Consider the following 18,236-nt stretch of genomic DNA (forward strand, 5'->3'; position numbering starts at 1 on the left):
GTATCATGTACGAATTGACACACTCTTTGCAGCTTGCCTCTGGATCGCTCCCTGGGGTATTAACTCCATAGAAGGGCCTCAAATCTCTCATTTCCCGCAGGAGAGGAGCAGAGAGCCAAGTCACTTCACATGGAAGCCTCTGCCATTCCCATGCAAAGGGAAAAGGCTTTTAGAGCATGCAATTTTTACAGCCACGCACTGGCTATCGGCAGGGAGGGAGAGTGTATGGGAGTGTATCCGTGTGCGTTACTGTGACAGTGTGTGTGTGTTTGTGTGTGTGTGTGTGTGAGAGAGAGTTGGCCACTACAGGGCACAGCTGTTCTGTTTAACATCATGGAGGAAAAGCAAAGATTCCAATTTCAATCAAAGCCTGTTATCTATATTTTAGTAGGTTGGTTCACAAGGGCCGTCTGAGATGTTCATGAAATGTCATGTTTTTATGTATGTGCAACAGCGGTTATTTATTAAAAGTACATAATTATCTCCACTGTAGCCCTTTTTCCTACGAGGATGAATGTTTGCAGAGTTGATTTTTGGACATTTCCAGCCACTGGTTTGCACAATCCAATCCTTAAATATACAAAAGCCCATGAAATAATTTTTGATCTGATCCCTCCATGTGGAAGTATCACAGCAAACGCTTGTTACAGTTATGAGGAGGTGCTCTGCCCTCTAGAGGATGATACAGCTAAATACACCAACCCAGAGAGGAGGTGATCAATCAGGATCCAACCTTCTGCTGTCAGAGCCTCCAGTGAACTCCCTGTCTGAGAATGTACGGCATCTGGATTCAGTTGCATCTTTAATCTACTTTTTGTTGTTTGATATTTGTCAGTTATTGTAGTTCCTTGGTGACGTCGTGATGTCAACTTAAAGCTATCATGTTCTATTAACCAGGGAACTGAACCAGATTGAATGAACTTTGAAATTTAAGAAAATTAGGAATAACCTTTAGGAATAACAAGTATTTATCTTACCTGCAGGCAGCCAGGGATCAGGTGTCCTTCTCGTTGACTGCACGTGAACCAAGACTTCTGCCATATTGGAAAAATGTGTCAGTGATACCTAGTTCTCTGTCATCATTAAGCTTATTAAAGAAAAGAAAAATTCTTAAACAAATCTCTAACCTTTTCAGTAATGTGACATGAATTCTTGTATTTGGGAACTTTGTGTTTCTCCATTGACTTTGTAATGAAGGTATATATTTGTGTTCAATTAATGTTGGTTATGTTACTAATATTAATACTCAAAATACTACCCATGGGGAAATGAATCTTATTAGTTGTAATTGGAATTAAATGTTTCATTAATTCAAGTGTGTTGCATTAATCTCCATTATTTGAAACATACTTCACTCAGTTTTATTTCAAGTATAGAAACCAACAAAACTTACTGTCCTATGAAAATACAGGCTACTGCATATTGTAAGTTATCCATATTATATGAGTCATAGTATATTTTGACTTGTGTAAAATATGTAAAACCGAAATGTGACTGCGCACCAGTTAGCCAAGATGGCGACAGCTAGCATGTTGCTACAGCTAACTTAGCCACGTGCTCCTGTTGCCGGTGTTTGAAGAAAAATAGGGGGAAAAAATCGTTTTGATGCGCTAAGATGTTATAAAAATTAGTTTGTAAAAACGGGGATTAACTTTACCTTCAGCTATAAAAAGCTTAGACGTGTGTAGTGCAGAAACTTACCTGGTGGGTTATTACACCTGGTCTCAGGAGCCTAGTTCACAGACTGAGAACGGCTGCAAGTAATCAAGTGAAGGGGCTTAACAGAGCAGCAGCCTTTTCAATACAAGAGGTTTTGAGAGAACTACGAACCAACTTTGCAAAACTGCACAAACCTTGAAAATAACGCACCCAAAATACAAATTGTTCAAGTTAAACACCATTTTTAAAAACTATTTTCACTACAGTTTGTCTTCTTTGGATCAAAGGAACTTTACCCTAGAAAAATTGCTTAGATACACCAGTTTTATTTCAGCCATAAATTTTTACAACCCATCACTATCTAAGCTGTTGTTGCAAATATGTGTTATCTTAGGACTATATTACTGATGGGGATAGTGAAAGGTGACAATGCACGAGGTATGGTAGGGAAATTTCATTTACTTAACGGTCCACCCATCAAGGATTTGAAACAGACCTGTTGCTCATTTGTAAGATTCCAATTTGAAAGGCAACTTTAAATCCAACCACCAAAAAACCCCAAATATGAAAAAGACAAAAATCCAACCTCTTTTTTGGAATTAAAAGGAAACATTTGTGTATTCAGTTGTTGCAATGATATAGGGATCCTAGTTTGAGTCCACGACTATTCCAGGTTTTAGTCTTGATTGCAAACCATCAACACACATAGAAGAATTATCACACACCATTTGATTGAACAGACGTTTTATTGATGAACTTTTTAAGTTGTATACAACTGTTTTACTTGTGCGTAACTAACTCTTTGGGACAATACTAGTTAACAGACACAAATCCATACAGAATTGTCAAGACGAAGGGACAGTATAGCATGGCTCTTCTACTCCATTGAATGGCGAATAGGAAGCAACAGAGTATTGAAAAAAGGAAACACTGTCACATTAAGTAGCTATGTTGGTCTTATTAAGTGCTGTGGGGGGAAAGCCATTTCCAGTGCTTTGAGTTTTGGCAGATGTTTTTTACTGCGAGATGCCAATGACTCCACAGGCCAGACGTCCACCAGCATTGCCCGTCTTTAGACTCTCGTCATTGCCTCCTTTTCCAAGATCGTCAGCCTTCTCATGGATCTAAAACACAGGACAAGCAGCACAGTCAGATGTTTTTCATTGACAGTTTCTGGCCCAGAGGCTCAGCTCCAGTCAATAAAGTGTAGTATCCTGCAGCTTATCCCCCCCTCCCCTCATAAACACCAAGATGAACTACTTAACCGTGGAGTAAAACCTGGCTTACTAATGTCGATTTTCATTCACTGGAAATTAAAATGGGAAACTGAAAAGCACTTTTCCTTACCACCATGGTTCGGCCAATAATGGAGTTGGGGCCATTGAGGGTGAGCATCTTGTCAGAGATGTTTATCTCAGCAACATTATCTGCTCCAGCAGTCACATTCCCCAGGTCTCCAACGTGCCTATTGACAAACAAAATAATATTTGCATTGACCTTGAATTGTTACTGATTAACATTAACGATTACTTGTCCTAGTAATCGTACAAGTTAAGATTTGACCAGATTTGTGTGGAAATGATTCCCCCCCAACGTCAAGACTTGATCCTTGTTTTAGAGATGTGCCTCCTTCTCCATTTTTTATGCAAAATCCAATTAAATTTCTAATTCTGTTAGTCTTTCCAAAGTGTCCAATAGTAAAAAGTGTTTCCAACGTTCCTTCTATGTTGGCTGCAGTGCTCTTGCAGTGCTCTTGTGATTTTTGTATGTTTTTTAATGTTAATTTCCTCTAGTTTGATGTTAAGCACTCTGAATTATTTGTTCCAAAGCTTTTTGAGCAGCATTTCTGGATCATTTTCACACAATGATCAAAATGGGAATATGTGCATATTGTCATTTAAAAACATTTGACCCTTTTGAATATAAAAGCTCCTTTTTATCCCAAATTGGCAAGTGATTTGTTTTTAATCCATGACCAAATTTCAATGAATTCATCTTAGAATACAAGTGAATGTTAGTACCAAATTCAAAGAAAGTTCCTCAAAGCTGTTATGACATTTTGTTTAACAGAAAAGACAATACTAGTCAGTGTGGAAGCATAACAGTGACATTACCAGACTCCACAGGGAAGGGTTTTAAGTGTTAGAATCCACCAAGGCTGCAGCCCACCAGTGAAATTTGTCCTGCTACATTGTCATAATAATATGAAAAGATGTGGTCTGCGTTGTTGCTTCATTGTAGCGCATTATGCAAACAAAACACATGAACAGACCCACGTGTGTCAGGCCTAGACTCATTGGCCAATCACGATAATCAACCCCTTGCCAAACAGATATCCTAACCACAGGTAAACACTTGCTCACCTGTCTGCATCAGTAGGACCAGCATGACTCTTGCCGTGGGGATTGAAGTGAGGTCCTGCACTCATGCACCCTGGGAAAAGGGAAGAAAATCCTCAGATTTAGTCAGTTTGTGGGTGAAATGAGAACCAGGCAGTGCAGCAACTATTTACAAACAAGATTACATATACACAGACTCACCATTTGTGTTGTCTCCAAAAGCATGAACGTGGAAACCATGCTCACCAGGGGCAAGACCCGAGATTTTTCCTGACAACTTCACAGGGGCTGAATCGCTCTGACAGATTGAGACACAAAGAAGCTGTCAAAACCAGGTGCTGACTGGAGGGTAAAGAAAACAGGGACCACTTCCATCCCATTCACAGCCCAACCAGACTCAGTGAACCTACATAAAATGTAAACAGTTCAAATTTTGATTGGTGTAGAAAATTAAAGACATATCATGAAAATGTCCCAATACAGATAGGTAACACCACATCTGTACATTATACATTCTCAGTTGTGCAACAGTAGCGTGTGTAAAGTAATATTTCAAGATGTCTGCTTTAATGGGTAAAGTACAAAGTGTCTTAAAGGGACAGTTCACCCAAAAATTAAGATTCAGTCTTTATCTACTCAACACTGAGGTGGAGGGGTGGGTGAAGTGTTTGAGTCCACAAAACACAGCGAACATTTAGGCTACAAACATTTTGAGTCGAATTTGAATGTCGGAGTTTACGGACACCACAGGAAAAGTATGGAGCCATGTTGTGTTTTTTTACATTTAAAGAATCAGTCACCATTTACTTCAATTGTATTTGATTTGGCTGCAGCAGTATTTACCCCTGAAACTCCAGAAGTGTTTTGTGGACTCAAACTCGTCACCCACCTCCTCCATCGGCACAGTGGTGAGTAGAGAATGAGTGAATTGTCTATTTTGGGTGAACTATCCCTTTTAAAATATCAGTCACATGCCTCCTTAAATGAATCACTGCAAGAAGATGCATGAAAATAAACTCCACATTCAATGGATTAAATATTCTTCCAGTGTTCTGCTGGGGGGGGTGAGTGTGCATGAGGGTCCATGCACTAGCACTGGGACCAGTCATGACGTATGGTTTTATCTCCAGGGGCAGAAACGAGGAGGCCCCGCAGTGACTCAGCAGAAAATACAAGCAACGAGTTTATTTTGTCCTTTAAATGTTTCAATTAGTGCAGCAGCTCATTTTGTCCCTTAGTGAAGCTGCTGCTTGCAGAGGTTCCTCCATTTGAGAGAGTTTCAGCAAACACGAGACGGACGATATTAATACTACAAACACACACGTCACAAACTTATGCAACAGGCGTCTGCACACACGCAGCGTTGATCATTAACAAAACAAAGGGGCCGTACACGGTCATAGGTCACGGCTCTATATCAATTTGACTGTTTTCTTGACGCTAATTGCGGTTCGGCAACGTCAACTTCCTGAACTGTTGGACAGCAAACGCAAACCTGAAATCACACCGAGCCTCACGTCCTCTCATTCAAACGCAGCTAGCTAGCTTAGCCTCACACCCAAAACCCGACTTAACCTGCCCTGTAGTCTTGTGAATGGAGCCTAGCTTAGCTTAGCCTAGCATGGAAGCGGCACGGGGTTAAATTGAATGGCTACCGGGCTAAATGTTCCCCTTCCCAGTTAAAAGCAGCCTCGAGACTCACCTCCTGCTCGAAGTGGACGGTCCCGCTGGTTTCTCCGGCTCCTTTCAGCACGCACACGGCTTTTTGCACCATTTCTGCGGTAGTTCTCCAAAAATACGCACAAGTTTCTGACGTGTGTCGATGTCACAGACAACCAACCCGTATTTAACTGTCTAGGGGGGCGGGCGTAGGACACAGCCGGCCAATCAGAGGCTAATACGAGCAGGGAGACTGATTTTGATTGGTCACCGAATGCTAAGCACCGCCCCATTAAAGTAGGTGAACAAATCCTAATTACCCCTGTTATAAAACGTTTCATTCAATTTTCCAGCACTATTACTACATTTCTAATTATTAAAATGAATCATTATTATCATCACTATCACAAAATATATTATTTCCACATTTAATCTTAACTCAAATCAATGAGTTTATATTTGCATAATCTTGCCTCTTAGGCCGATAAAACTCTATCAATAATCACTGCAATATAAAAAATGGATATATCTATATAATTCTTATGCATTGTCCAAGCACATTGAGGATGTGTAACAAATAACTATCTTCCACATACTCACTCAGGGGCAAAAATCTGACTTAAACTTAAAAGAAATAATGTCTCATTTTTGTCCACATCACCAAGTGCCTTTACTGTTATGTAACATTACTGTCAGCTGTGCATAATTTAAAATGAGAAAAAATATATCTTTCATGAAATATAATGCTGGATTTACCTTATATTCATCCAAGTTGCATAGAAACTGCGAGGCAAGGCTTTGTCTAAACAATATACTGATCAGTTTATCAGTATCAGCACAAAGTTTATTTGAAGGGAAAAGGAGTTTGTTCTCATATGAAGATGAGCAATTGAGGTAATTCATTATTCGGGCTGCAAAGATAGCTGCTCCATAAGCTTTTTCTTGTGGAGACTCAGACTTAAATATAAGAAATGTGCTCTGCTCATTGTGGAAACAGTTGGGTTTCTCTATAATAATGTACGGTCTTGACCTTCCTGTGGCAAGTTCCTTGAAATAATGTGTGTTGTGATTTGGTGCTACACAAGTACAGGATCAACCTGTAAACATCAACTAAATAATTCAAAATTCACAGTAAATATAGGCTTGTGGCTTTCAAAGAGACCATGACAAGCCAAAAGATTTGGTAAAAAAATAGTTTATTAAAAACAATTTCCTATGGTTGAAATATCGACGATTTTATGTCCATGTCTTTTGTAATTTTAACAAATCATAGAAACATCCGTCAACATTCAAACCATCAGGAGTTAAAAACCTTAAAGCAAAGGGCCTCTGTTAATCCTTCAAAGTCAACGTGTTGTCTCTGATTAACGAGTCACATATTATTAACAACAATGACCATGACACCTGTAGAAGCGTCAGTGTTACAAGCATATTTACAGCAGTGTGTCCCGAGCAGTATTCTTCATTTCATCACATTAGTTCGGCCCGTGGTGCCTCCGTGTCAAATCTATGAGGGAGCAAGAGTTGGGATTTGTTGGGAATCTGGTGTCAACACAAAATATGTCTACAGTCTAACGGAAACTAAGTTTGCAGGCTGTGTTTATCAGTCAAAAAACATTTTCAGCTTCAGGGATTCATTTTTGCATTTTCATATGGAAAACAAGATTTCTGACATACATGAGATAAATAGATGAAGATTCCAAAACACAATTCAGCTTTTTTTTTTATCTAGTCAAAAGATAACATACCCCTTCTTCCCTACACACAGGAAAAAACCATAAACATAAATCTTTCCGAGCCTGTCTGATTACAAAAAAACGCCAAAGCTGGCCCCTGGATTTTTGTTACAATACTTGAAATGAACTTTAGTTGGATTTTCCTCAGTTGGAGCCACAAAAAGTTTCTGCTTTATTTATTTAACTGAAAAAATACACCTTTAGGCAAGAGTATGAGATTTAGACTGCCAAAAAAAAAAAATGACTAAGGGTACACATCTGAGAACTTTTGAATGACATTTTACTCAACTTTTATGATGTAGATGTTAGTTTTGAGAACTTCATCTAAACATTTAACAGAAACCAAGATGAAACTTCAGCTGTTTTTGAACAGCTGTGGCAAATCTGGGTAGAAATCAGTTTCTTTACAAATGGACGTACTCAAATTCAGTTTTGTAAAACAATTACTCTTCTAGTAGTAGATCTAATTCACTCCAACTTCTGATTCTCATTATAAAATATAATCATTTTTGTTTACTCCAGAAATAGTTCACGGGAGATAAGTCACAATAAGCTTGGATTTCCTTATTCTTTCATTGATAGTTTGTGAGCATGCTAATGCTGAAATGTCTTTAAGTGAAACGGCTCTGAGTCAGTCACAATGTCTGTTAAGCAAAATACATTTTACTATGCCACAGTCGAAGTCTTTCAGCCCTGACAATGGTTTGCATTTGTCCAGTAATTCAATACGATTGAAAGGTAATCTGTATAAGTACAGTCGTGTCAAAAAACGTGAAGCATCCCTGAGTCCCAAAAAGATATTACTTCTTTCATAAGTAATCGGGTTTAATTCCAATGATCAGTAAATGATGGTGACTAACTTAGATTCAGGGACGTGGTGAGAATAAGCTCAGCTTCTAATAAGTTCTGTGTTTGGAAGAGTCTCAGCACTAATGTGTAAAAAATTTTATTCTTTTAAATTAAGACCATGTATTGAAAGTAGATTTTGAAGGATTTGGGGTATTGGCCAGTAAATATGTCACAGATTCGTGATCAAAAGGATCAAGTTTGGGAAAATTCTGTCTTGTCTTATTTTTACTTCATTATTTTGAATCACACACCCGTCTGTATTCAACCACAAGTCACCTGATTGGATTTTAAGGCCACCATAGCCCTTTCATGTCTGTTCCTAAAGGCTGACAAGAAAAAACAGATGAGACAACCAGGAGAAAGAATGGTGCTTCTACTATAATAGAAATGATCTTTAGTTTGTCATAGTTGGGCAAATTTTAAAAATATATTTTAAAAATAACATTAAGTGAGTGAGTGAGGAGATGAGGGTCGTGAAGTAAAAATAAATTTGTGGGATATAAACCAATTGTTTGAACTACAAATTACCATTTTAACACGTTTGATAATATGTGTCGGAGATGTTTGTCTTCAAGAAATCCGTTACTTCCCAGAAATGACCATTAGCAACTGAAAAATGGTGACTAGCTCATCTGCCAGGAGTTGAGGCTGGTGACCATAGTGAAAACCACCTGTTGTCTCTCAGTGGTTCGCAGCAGTCTCTGGCTGAAGGAGGAGTCGGAGCCAGTCTATGATGCTGCTTCCTGTTTTGTTTCCGTGGGTTCACTTTGAGCTGGAGGTAAAGGCTCAGATGGCGTCGGCTCTGTCGCAGCGGCAGGTTCCGACTCTGCCTTTTCTTGAGAAGGTTCCGCGCTCGGTTCTTTACTCGGTTCTTTACTCGTTTCCACGGCAACCTCAGGAGTCACACAAGGTTGCTCTGTGCTGTCCGAGGTCTGAAGTCTGTCCATGTTTTCTAATTCGGCCAATCGATCATCCCTGTCCCACCGCGTGGCCCTCTCTCGCCGTTCCCGCCTCGGTCTGTCCCCTTCTTTTCCTTCTGCTCCTCTCGCTCTTTCTCGACTGCCTCCCTCTCCCCTTCCCCTTTCTCCTCCTTCCCCTCTCCCGTGATCCTTCTCCCCGTCATCACTTCTCCCTCGCTCCCTATCCTTATCTAGACTGGTCCGCCTCTCCCTCCAGTCCCGTCTGTCTCTATCACGATCACGGTCTCTGTCCCTATCTCTGTCCCTATCTCTCTCCCATCCTCCTCCACGGTGATTGCCCCCGTCCTCCTGCCAGCCTCCGAGCCTGTCTCTCCCTTCCATTCTCTCTCCGCCTCCTCCCCTCCCCCCATCACCAAATGGACGCCTTCCACCTCCAAAACCTCTGTCCCTCTCTCTGTCCCTGTCCCGATCCCAGTCTCTGTCCCTATCTGGCTCTCTGTCCCTGAATCCAGGCCTGTCTCCCCTGAACGGTCTCCCCTCTATTTCCTCTGGCCCTTCCTGACCACGAGGGGCCCCTGGTCTGATAAAAGGAGGAGGAGGAGGAGGAGGACCTTGAGGAGGAGGGGGGCCATGCCCATGAGGCGGGAAAGGAGCCCGAATACTGTGGGGAGGCGGCATCCCAAAGCCCCCTTTGGGTGGAGGGGGCTCGTGGTGAATCATCTGAGGGTGTGGCCCCCTGGGAATCATCTGTGGGGGCATAGGGGGCATGTTGGGGTGAGGTGGTCTTGTTGCGTGAGGTGGAGGGAAACGCTGCAAGTGTGGAAGTTGGGGAACGGGAGGACGCTGGAGTGGGATTATGCCAGGCCGCGCACCGAGCAGACCACCAGGGGGGGGCTGGATGTTTCCTGGATGACCACCTGGAGGTATACCTGAAAGAGCACCTGGTGGGACACCTGGTGGGCCACCTACTTGGTTACCTGAAGGAGAAAACAAAAAACAAACACAACTTTTAATTCTATAAACCCACAAACTCACTGATAAATTAATCCTTAGTTTTTTAAGTGATGAGATAGATTTTAATGGCCAAACTCACTCATATATGAAGAGTTATGATGGGAAATTTTAAGACTGAGAATGACAGACAACAAATAACTGTCTAGTGAAAAGTCAGGGGAAGAAAGACAGACTGACCCATAGGTCCCATCTGGTTGTTGAAGATGTTGGGACCCTCTGGGCCCTCATCGTTTTTCCTGTTGCCCAGACCGGCTGGGTCCAGGTTCTGGTCCTCAACTCCACCTTTGGAAGGAGGTGGGGGACCTAGAGGCATAGATCCTGGAGGAGGGAAACCTGGGAGAAGAGAAGGCACAATGAGTCAGGTTGGGTTCAAACAACTTCTGGTGCATAGAGATGTGGTTTGATGGCAGTTGGAGGAGGTGCTACCTGGAGGCATCTGCATAGGGTTGAAGCCGGGTCTGATGAAAGGAGGAGGGGGGACGCCAGGTGGGAAGGAAGGCGGTGGCATGCCTATAGGACCAGGAAATACCGGAGGCTGGAGAGAACCCACACCAACCATTGGCTGCTGCATTGGAGGAACCTGAGAACAATTACAGAAATTTACTTTAGATGTCAAATGAAAAGTTATTTCAGTTGTACTTCTCAGTGACATTCTGGATCAAGATTACTTTCCGAATGGTATATCTTTACAAATATTTTTTAATATACTAATGATAGAAAAACATCTCTAATTCTCAGTTGTTTACCTGTGCAGGAGGAGCAGCTGCTGCAGGCACAGGTAACGTTGGCATCTCCTCCGGCTGCTGTGGCTCTAAACGGCCGTTGTGGGTGAGTTCCTCTGGTTGGTCCAGAGACTTCCTCGCTCCACTCCACTCTGAGAAAGACAAACACAATTCAAATTTAGACTTTCATTTTCCTCACAAGAGCTTCGTGGGGTCTCATTTTATGCCTGAATTTGTTTGTATGATGTCCTAAAGTGCCTGTCGAGAGGTTTTACCTGGTGACAAGGTGTCTCCATCCAGTATTCCTCCTTCTTTCAGCTCCTCCAACTGGTCCTCTCTGATTTTAGACCAAGGTATGTAGGTGACACCCAGCTCCACGTCCCAGTACTGTTTGAACTCAGCCTTTATGCCCTTGTTCAAAGCCCAAGCAATCTGCCAAGAAGAGAAAAATACAACAACTCTAGATTAGATTCTTTGTTTTCTTTTTGAGATGCTGACTGTTTCTATTCAGAGTGTAGCTCGCTGACCTTTATGGCTTTCTGGTTAACTTTGTAAGATCCTCTGCCAAGCTTCTGCAGAGCCCTGAAGGCATCTTGACGATGAATCATGACAATATAGGCACAGCCACGTGGAGGAATCATCTTCACAAGAGGAACACACACAGACGGGTTAGGAAAAAACAAGGAGTATGTGATTTCCAATTAGTTACTTGAATATAATCGTATTGTGGCACTTTGATATTCAGTTTATCAATGGCAAAAAAGTTGGAAAAGCTAAGTGTGTTAGGATATCACCAATATAAACAACAGCTGTGCATGAAAAACACAAAATAGATAATGATAAATTTACTAGTAATTGACCAGTAGATACAAAAATACGTGTTTTTCCATTATTCATATACATATTTGGAACCCACTTTAGATGAGGAAATGCAATTCTGTTGTAACCAACCAAACAATGGCTCAGTGCAAGTGATCTGAACAAGTCTGCTTACATTGATGGATTCTATCTCCCCGAACTCCTCCAGTATACAGGCGACATCTTGCTGTTGTGTTCTCTTGTCCAGCTGGCCCACCCACAGAGTTGTACTGCAAACTGAGATTGAGAAATAAAAAGGTAACATGAGCAAGAAGTTTGAAAAAATAAATGTAAGAACTAGAATCAGAAAGGAAGGAATAATTGTGACATCTTCCAGAGACATTCTTATGACAACTAAAAACTTACTGCACAAACCTAACAGTCCATGTCCCTCAACTAATTAAATATGATGATAAACAGACTCACTGCTTAGTGTCTCGTTCTTGGGTGGGGGGAGGCCCTTCTGCCGTCGCTCCCTCTCTTTCTCTCTCTCCCTTTGCTCCAGCGAGCGAGGGCGCGGGGAATGGTGACGGCGGTCTCTGGAGCGCGAGCGGGATCGCCTGTGCCTGGACCGCCGAGTGCGAGAATTAGACCGTGACCTCCTCCGCTTTGGAGACCTGAAGAAAAATAAAGGCACCGCAGATCATGGTATGTTCATCACCAATAGGGAAATAAATGATAAGTGTGGATAAGGAAACATAGTTTGACAGGTCATATGCTACTTTAGACGCCTACCTGGAGCCTGAGTGTGGCGACCTTCGGCCATGTCTGCCGTCCCTCACAGACGAGCGGTCCACATCCATTGACAAATCCTGATGAGGTATGAGAAGTGAGTGGTTATAATTTGCTATAAACTAATAAATCTACAATACCTCATTTAAATGTTTATAGATTTCTGCCGTCATCATTTTATTTTAATGCAATATTCTTTGTACAACTGTCCCGTGTACCTGTTGCTGCTGGGCTGCGTTGTGGGGAGGAAATACCCCTGGGAAACCTGGAAGCCCAGTCGAACCAGGGAGGGGCTGCCCTGGCAGAGCGTGCCCCATAGGAGGCATCATAACTGGGAAGCTTTGTCCTGATGGTAAACCATAGCCCTGGTGCTGGCCATTAGGCGGAAGAGGAACCTGACAAACACAACGGTGGTGACTCTTATGCAAATACAACAGGATTCATTAATATATAATCAAGTTTTGTTTGTTTTATATTTATAAATGTTGCCTTTCACAAATAAAGAGCATGCAATTTACTTTATATAATAATACATTGTATAACAATAATGTTTGTATTGATTTTATATAAAAAATGGACGAGACTCGAAAGAAAATATCTGTTCTTTTACAAATTAGGTTTTTATTCTCTTACCTGTTGTGAGAGGTCTTGCGACATGTTAATCATCGACGGATTAAAGTGCTCCATGTGCTGTGGGAAGGCCGGAGGTTGCTGCATACTGTGATAATAAAAATACAACATGAGACTCACAGTTGTTGTTATTTTAAATTGCAGTATATTATATAAATCTAGGGCTTACAAAGAGGGCTGTGATGCAATGTCATCCTTTCTTGAGTCCTCTCCAACATCTGGTTCATCGTCGTAGTCAAAACGATCCAGCAATTTCTATGAGAGAGAGACGGGTTATGAATGTGAAGACTTTTTCAACATTGCAGAGCTTGTACAGCCTCATTTAATTCTCATGGGGCTACAGTGTCTTCACAGTGTTGACGGTAAATGCAAAAACAAAACCACACGGACACCTTGTCAAAGGGGGTTTTCTGCTGGGTGGGCAGGGGAGGATGTGGCGTGCCCACGCCCAGGCCGGCGGTGATGTTTTGGGCCTGTGTTTGGCTCGTATGGAGAGGAGGATGAGTGTTGGTGTCTGGCTTCACTGGCTGCTGCTGAATGTTCTGGAGCATCTGTTGAAGCTATAAAATGCCAGCGACAGAGTGAAAGAGAAGAGTTGTTTATTGGTGGAGGTCTAAGAGAGGTGCACTGCCAATCTGCGTCCGTGCACACTCACCTGCTGACCCTGTGACGTCTGGAAGAGCTGAGCCACGGCAGCGAAGGCATCAGTGTTTTGCAGCTGAGCAGTGGACGTCATGGTGGAGTTTGCCGTTACCGAAGTAACCGGCTCTTTGGCTGGAGGTGGAGAAGAACCTGATGGACGAGAGGAAGCTTTAGGATAATTGTGAGCAGCACACAAACCACATATCAATATCACATTTCAATATACAATATAAATAAAAAGGAAAATGTAAAAATTTACTACACAGTGACCTTTGACCCCCAACATCTTATCAGAAAATCCTCGGGTCCACGTGAATATTTAAACCAAATTTGAAGAAATTCCCTCAAGGCTTTCTTGAGAGTGAACACGAGAATGGGACGGACAACTCGAAAACATAACACCTCTGGCCACTGGCTTTCGCCGGCACAGAGGCATTAAAATTGGAACTAAATGTAATCTATAAAGTTGTGTTTGTATTTAAAAACAATAAACATATCATGGCCTTACAAACTACTGGCTTATGCGTACAACCACACACGTTACCTGGCTCATCTGTGCCCATATAGTGGGCAGCAGCACTGCTAGACCCAGCAGCCATGTCCAGGAGGGGCTGAATGATCTCGATCTTGAACACCCCATTCTTCTGCCACAGGTTCAACACCCGCACAATCTTACTCTGAAAATGAACATAATGGGGGCAGGGACAGAGGTCAAAGGCAAAATCAATTTCTAATATTTGAAAACTACAACGGTACCAAACACGACAATGAAACTTTAACCAGGTCTGGCTGTTCTTACCCTGTCTTCTACAGGGCAAAGGCAGAGGTTCTCAAACGTTCCTGTGATATTTTTGGTAAATCTTGGGCCAAACACATCCTTGTCCGATCCAAACTGGTGTCTGGACTGCCGAACTATGGAATCCACCACATACAGGCCCGCTATCTTGTACTCAGGCTTGCACTGGGGAAAGCAGAGGGAGAAAACAGATTCTCAATACGAATGTGTTGAGGAGAAACTGGGTGATGACTGAATTTAGACACGTTTCTCTCACCTTCTTGACAAACTTTTCCACAATCTGGACCACATGTTTGTAGAGCTGAGAAAGAGAGAAGGCGACCGAGTGGGTTACAGGCAAGAAATATCCTCAAAACATAGTACATATAATATTATTTAAAAAACAACAACAACACAAAACTCGTTCTTACTTTCATAGCTTTGATGGCCGATTTGGTGATGGATATCATCTTCGCCCGAGAGATCGGGGGCTTTGAGTCCATCAGGGAGAATAACTAGAGACACAGGAGATAACAGCTGAATGAGACACGGAGAGTCTGGGCTGAGAGGGCTGAGCTGAACAGAATTTCAGTGTTGATAATAAATAATTTGTATTCCACTTCCCTTCCAATATCAAGACACATTTACAAGATAAGCTTTTTACAATTTGAAGTTTTAGTGGCAGTAAGAGGTAGAATTAAACCTCATATTCTGTGGGGCAATGAATGTCTCGGCCATCACAAGCTAATCATCATTTAATAGACAAAGTATAATGCTGTGGTTTGTCTAGTGGATAAATCTTAGTGGTTTCTCTGGTGGTAGTGGTAGTATTTGGAGTGTGTGCAGTTTGGTGCAGCTTGATCTAATTCAAGGAGACTGTAGGACCTTGGCGGAGGAATGTGCTCTGGGTGAAAGTTACTCCAGTTCCTCTTCGGCTCTGAGGAGATGCACTGAGGCAGTTGGGATGTTTTGTCAACACAAGCTGCACAACTCGTGTACACACATGAAAAGAAATGAGAAATACTATGCACAGTTGATATCACTTAAGTGCAAGTTTGCTCTGTTAATCCAGGGATGACTTGACTTGAATTTGCACTTTAACATTGAGAAGTGTTTCACGTGCATACGAGATAACAAGTGATTTTCAAACAAAAACAACCACTGCCCTGCGTCTCTGGGCCAGACAAACAGAAAGTGTGCTGTGGAAACTTCAAGACTCATCTCGAGACGCAACAGAAGCTGCGTCTGTAAAGGTTAAGTGCAAATCAAAGTATCAGGACTGATGAGACAGACACTTGTGACACGATCACAAGTTTGTGTGTGTGATCCATGAGGAGTCCGTGTGATTTAAAAGAGGAGCCATGAGGAGAAACGAGAGGAACCAGCAACACCAGCACACTCGACCTGTTTGTGAACTGGTCGTTAGCTCGGAGTTAAAACTGTGCTTTGACAAACACGTGCTGTGTTCACTCGCTGGGGTGGATGAGTGTTTGTTATGATATTTAGTTTGTAAGCTAACAGGGCGACGCTAGCATCAGGAGAGTGTTTCCTGTGTAGCATCGTTGCCAGCACTCGCACAAGCTAACATTCAAATGAATACAGGGGGGGGCTAATGGTAGCTAGCCACGGTTAAGCTAGCTTTTCTGATAGGCATGGAATACTTGAATTAACCTGCGCTGCACGCGTGCTGCACAGACGCGTGCAACCCGGGTTAGCCATGCACCGGGCAACACGGACATATCCGGCTAGCTAAACCGAGCAGGCCCCCCCGGTCCGTGCTGCTCGGCTAGCTCCGGGGAGACGCAGCACCGCGACCAGCACCGCCAGCCTCGGCGGGTCCAGGGTGCCTGTGGGGCCTCTTACCTCCTGGTTAAAGGCGTTGACGGCGTCCATGGCTGCCCGACGCCCCCGAGCCTGCCCCTCCGCAGCAGATTCCCCGCTTATAGCGACGTTTATCCGCGGAAGGGTCCGTACAACATGTCCGCTCCCGGTAGCTAAAGGCAGTTAGCTTAGCATCGGTGGAGCTCGGCTCGGCGGGTACGGCAAAGCATGATGGGATTCAATGCTGCAGTTCCGCGTTTTGTCCACTGGGTGGCGGAGTGCTCAAGGCTTAGAGAATGTGGTTTAGATTATTATTATTAGTAGTAGTAGTAGAAGTATTAGTAGTAGTAGTAGTAGTATTATTATTAGTAATATTATTACTTTGGTTACTGTTAATGTTAATAATATTATTTTTTATATTATTAAAATTATTGGTAGTAGTAGTAAAAAACTACCACCTTAAAAATATAAAAATATGTGATATAAACAATAGGTAACGAAAACAAATCACAAGCATTTCTGATATGATATACAACTGCACTAAGAATAAACTTATGTATAATATCATTAAAACTGTATAATAATTCCATTGTCTGTGCCATTTCAACATTTTTGTCTGTGTACTCTCAATATATTCATAAATAAATTACATTATGTTGCATATTTTCTTGCAACGTTTTTATTATGTTTATCTTTCATGTTTATGTATTAATTTGTTTACTGGTGCTTCTTAAATGTACTATTTCCTTTGTTGCTGTAATGTGGACATTTTCCCTATTGTGGTGCTATTTAAATATTATTTTAGCGTGTTATACTTTGGTCCTTCCTCTCAAAGATTACACATACAATCTTCTATTTTGCCTTAGATACCAACTATTACTATGCTGGACTTCTTCATGACCTCAGATTAAACCATGAATCAAGTTGAAGTTTGACATTATATTATATTATTCTTTTATTGTACAATTAAAAGTGATGATTCCTGTTAGACTCCTGATGTTTCTTAGGTGCAGATAAATAATAAATCTACCTTTTAAAGTAATCCATGTCATAAAGTGAATGATTATTAGTAAAATCGTTGATAAAGGGATGATGTGTCTCCAATTTAAAAAGATTAAATACACACGTGCCATATTTCTAATACATATTTTTGAAATAACAACTGACCCTCACAGGACAGATCTGTTTCAGGGATGACCTTCGTTTTACAGGCTCCTTGTAGGACACGGAAAGACAAGTTCAAGTTCACCAAGGCTGCAGGCTAAGAGATGTGGGACTGACTCACACCACCCAGCCATACTGGTTTCAGTGCTGTGTTTGTTGTGGTATGAAATTCGTCCAATAGATGGTGGTATACTTACACATTTGCCTCCATGTCTGGTTTAGTGTCTAGAAAGCATGCTTCAGCGGGCAGGTCTAACTGGATGTTGATATTATTCTCCCTCCCTCTAGGAATCCATATAAACACCGCAGGCACACCTGTATAACGCATATTTAAAACCCAATCTTAATGGCACAGACTCAAAAACACCATAATATTCACGTTGGTTATTGCAGCAATATTTCATCCAATCCCTTCATGTGGTCAGGTGGAGCCGGATACAGGGAGACAATGTGTCTGAAGCTGCTGCCCCTCCCTGCAGGTGTCCTCCACTGAGTGATGAACACTGCGTTAATTAGGCCAGTGAGCACCTCCATGAGGGGGGGGGGCAAATGCTCCTTTGTCTGTCGCTGGTTGTGCCGGGGTACAACTTCATATCTGATGGCTGTACTCCAAGTTCAGCAACAACCAGTTAATGGGAGAAGGCGATGGGAAAATAATGACAACAGATGGCGATGGTGCTACGAACCAATGTTGACTGACAATATTTATGTATGAT

The 18,236-nt window shown here is 42.0% G+C and overlaps 3 protein-coding genes across 6 annotated transcripts in view; all 3 read right to left on the minus strand.

Moving 5' to 3' along the window:
• Window positions 1–1,767, minus strand: part of LOC117774159 (T-lymphoma invasion and metastasis-inducing protein 1-like) — a 72,490-nt gene extending 70,723 nt beyond the window's left edge. The window contains exon 1 of the mRNA XM_034606351.1: window positions 1,702–1,767. The gene's annotated coding sequence lies outside the window, so the exon portion shown is untranslated. The remainder of the gene's footprint in view (window positions 1–1,701) is intronic.
• Window positions 1,768–2,389: 622 nt separating this feature from the next.
• sod1 (superoxide dismutase 1, soluble) lies at window positions 2,390–5,856 on the minus strand. Its single transcript, XM_034606984.1, has 5 exons — window positions 5,701–5,856; window positions 4,200–4,296; window positions 4,023–4,092; window positions 3,007–3,124; window positions 2,390–2,783 (listed from the first exon to the last, which is right to left on the minus strand). Exons 1-5 carry the CDS (start codon window positions 5,770–5,772, stop codon window positions 2,676–2,678), a joined length of 465 nt encoding a protein of 154 aa, XP_034462875.1. The 5' UTR covers window positions 5,773–5,856; the 3' UTR covers window positions 2,390–2,675.
• Window positions 5,857–8,546: 2,690 nt separating this feature from the next.
• scaf4a (SR-related CTD-associated factor 4a) lies at window positions 8,547–16,612 on the minus strand. 4 transcript variants are annotated; one of them, XM_034606953.1, is made up of 19 exons: window positions 16,399–16,612; window positions 14,967–15,050; window positions 14,813–14,857; window positions 14,560–14,721; window positions 14,305–14,437; window positions 13,774–13,910; window positions 13,511–13,678; window positions 13,288–13,373; window positions 13,122–13,206; window positions 12,707–12,883; window positions 12,492–12,568; window positions 12,183–12,373; window positions 11,893–11,993; window positions 11,426–11,539; window positions 11,174–11,330; window positions 10,923–11,050; window positions 10,603–10,756; window positions 10,354–10,509; window positions 8,547–10,139 (listed from the first exon to the last, which is right to left on the minus strand). In XM_034606953.1, exons 1-19 carry the CDS (start codon window positions 16,426–16,428, stop codon window positions 8,971–8,973), a joined length of 3,354 nt encoding a protein of 1,117 aa, XP_034462844.1. In that variant the 5' UTR covers window positions 16,429–16,612; the 3' UTR covers window positions 8,547–8,970. The 4 variants fall into 4 exon arrangements, with proteins under 4 accessions (XP_034462844.1, XP_034462847.1, XP_034462846.1 ...); XM_034606956.1 differs by having other exon boundaries at window positions 12,707–12,886; window positions 13,167–13,206; window positions 16,399–16,584; XM_034606955.1 differs by having other exon boundaries at window positions 8,547–10,115; window positions 16,399–16,584.
• Window positions 16,613–18,236: the final 1,624 nt, after the last annotated feature.

This window comes from Hippoglossus hippoglossus, chromosome 14 (genome assembly GCF_009819705.1).
Source record: "Hippoglossus hippoglossus isolate fHipHip1 chromosome 14, fHipHip1.pri, whole genome shotgun sequence".
NCBI lineage: Eukaryota > Metazoa > Chordata > Actinopteri > Pleuronectiformes > Pleuronectidae > Hippoglossus > Hippoglossus hippoglossus.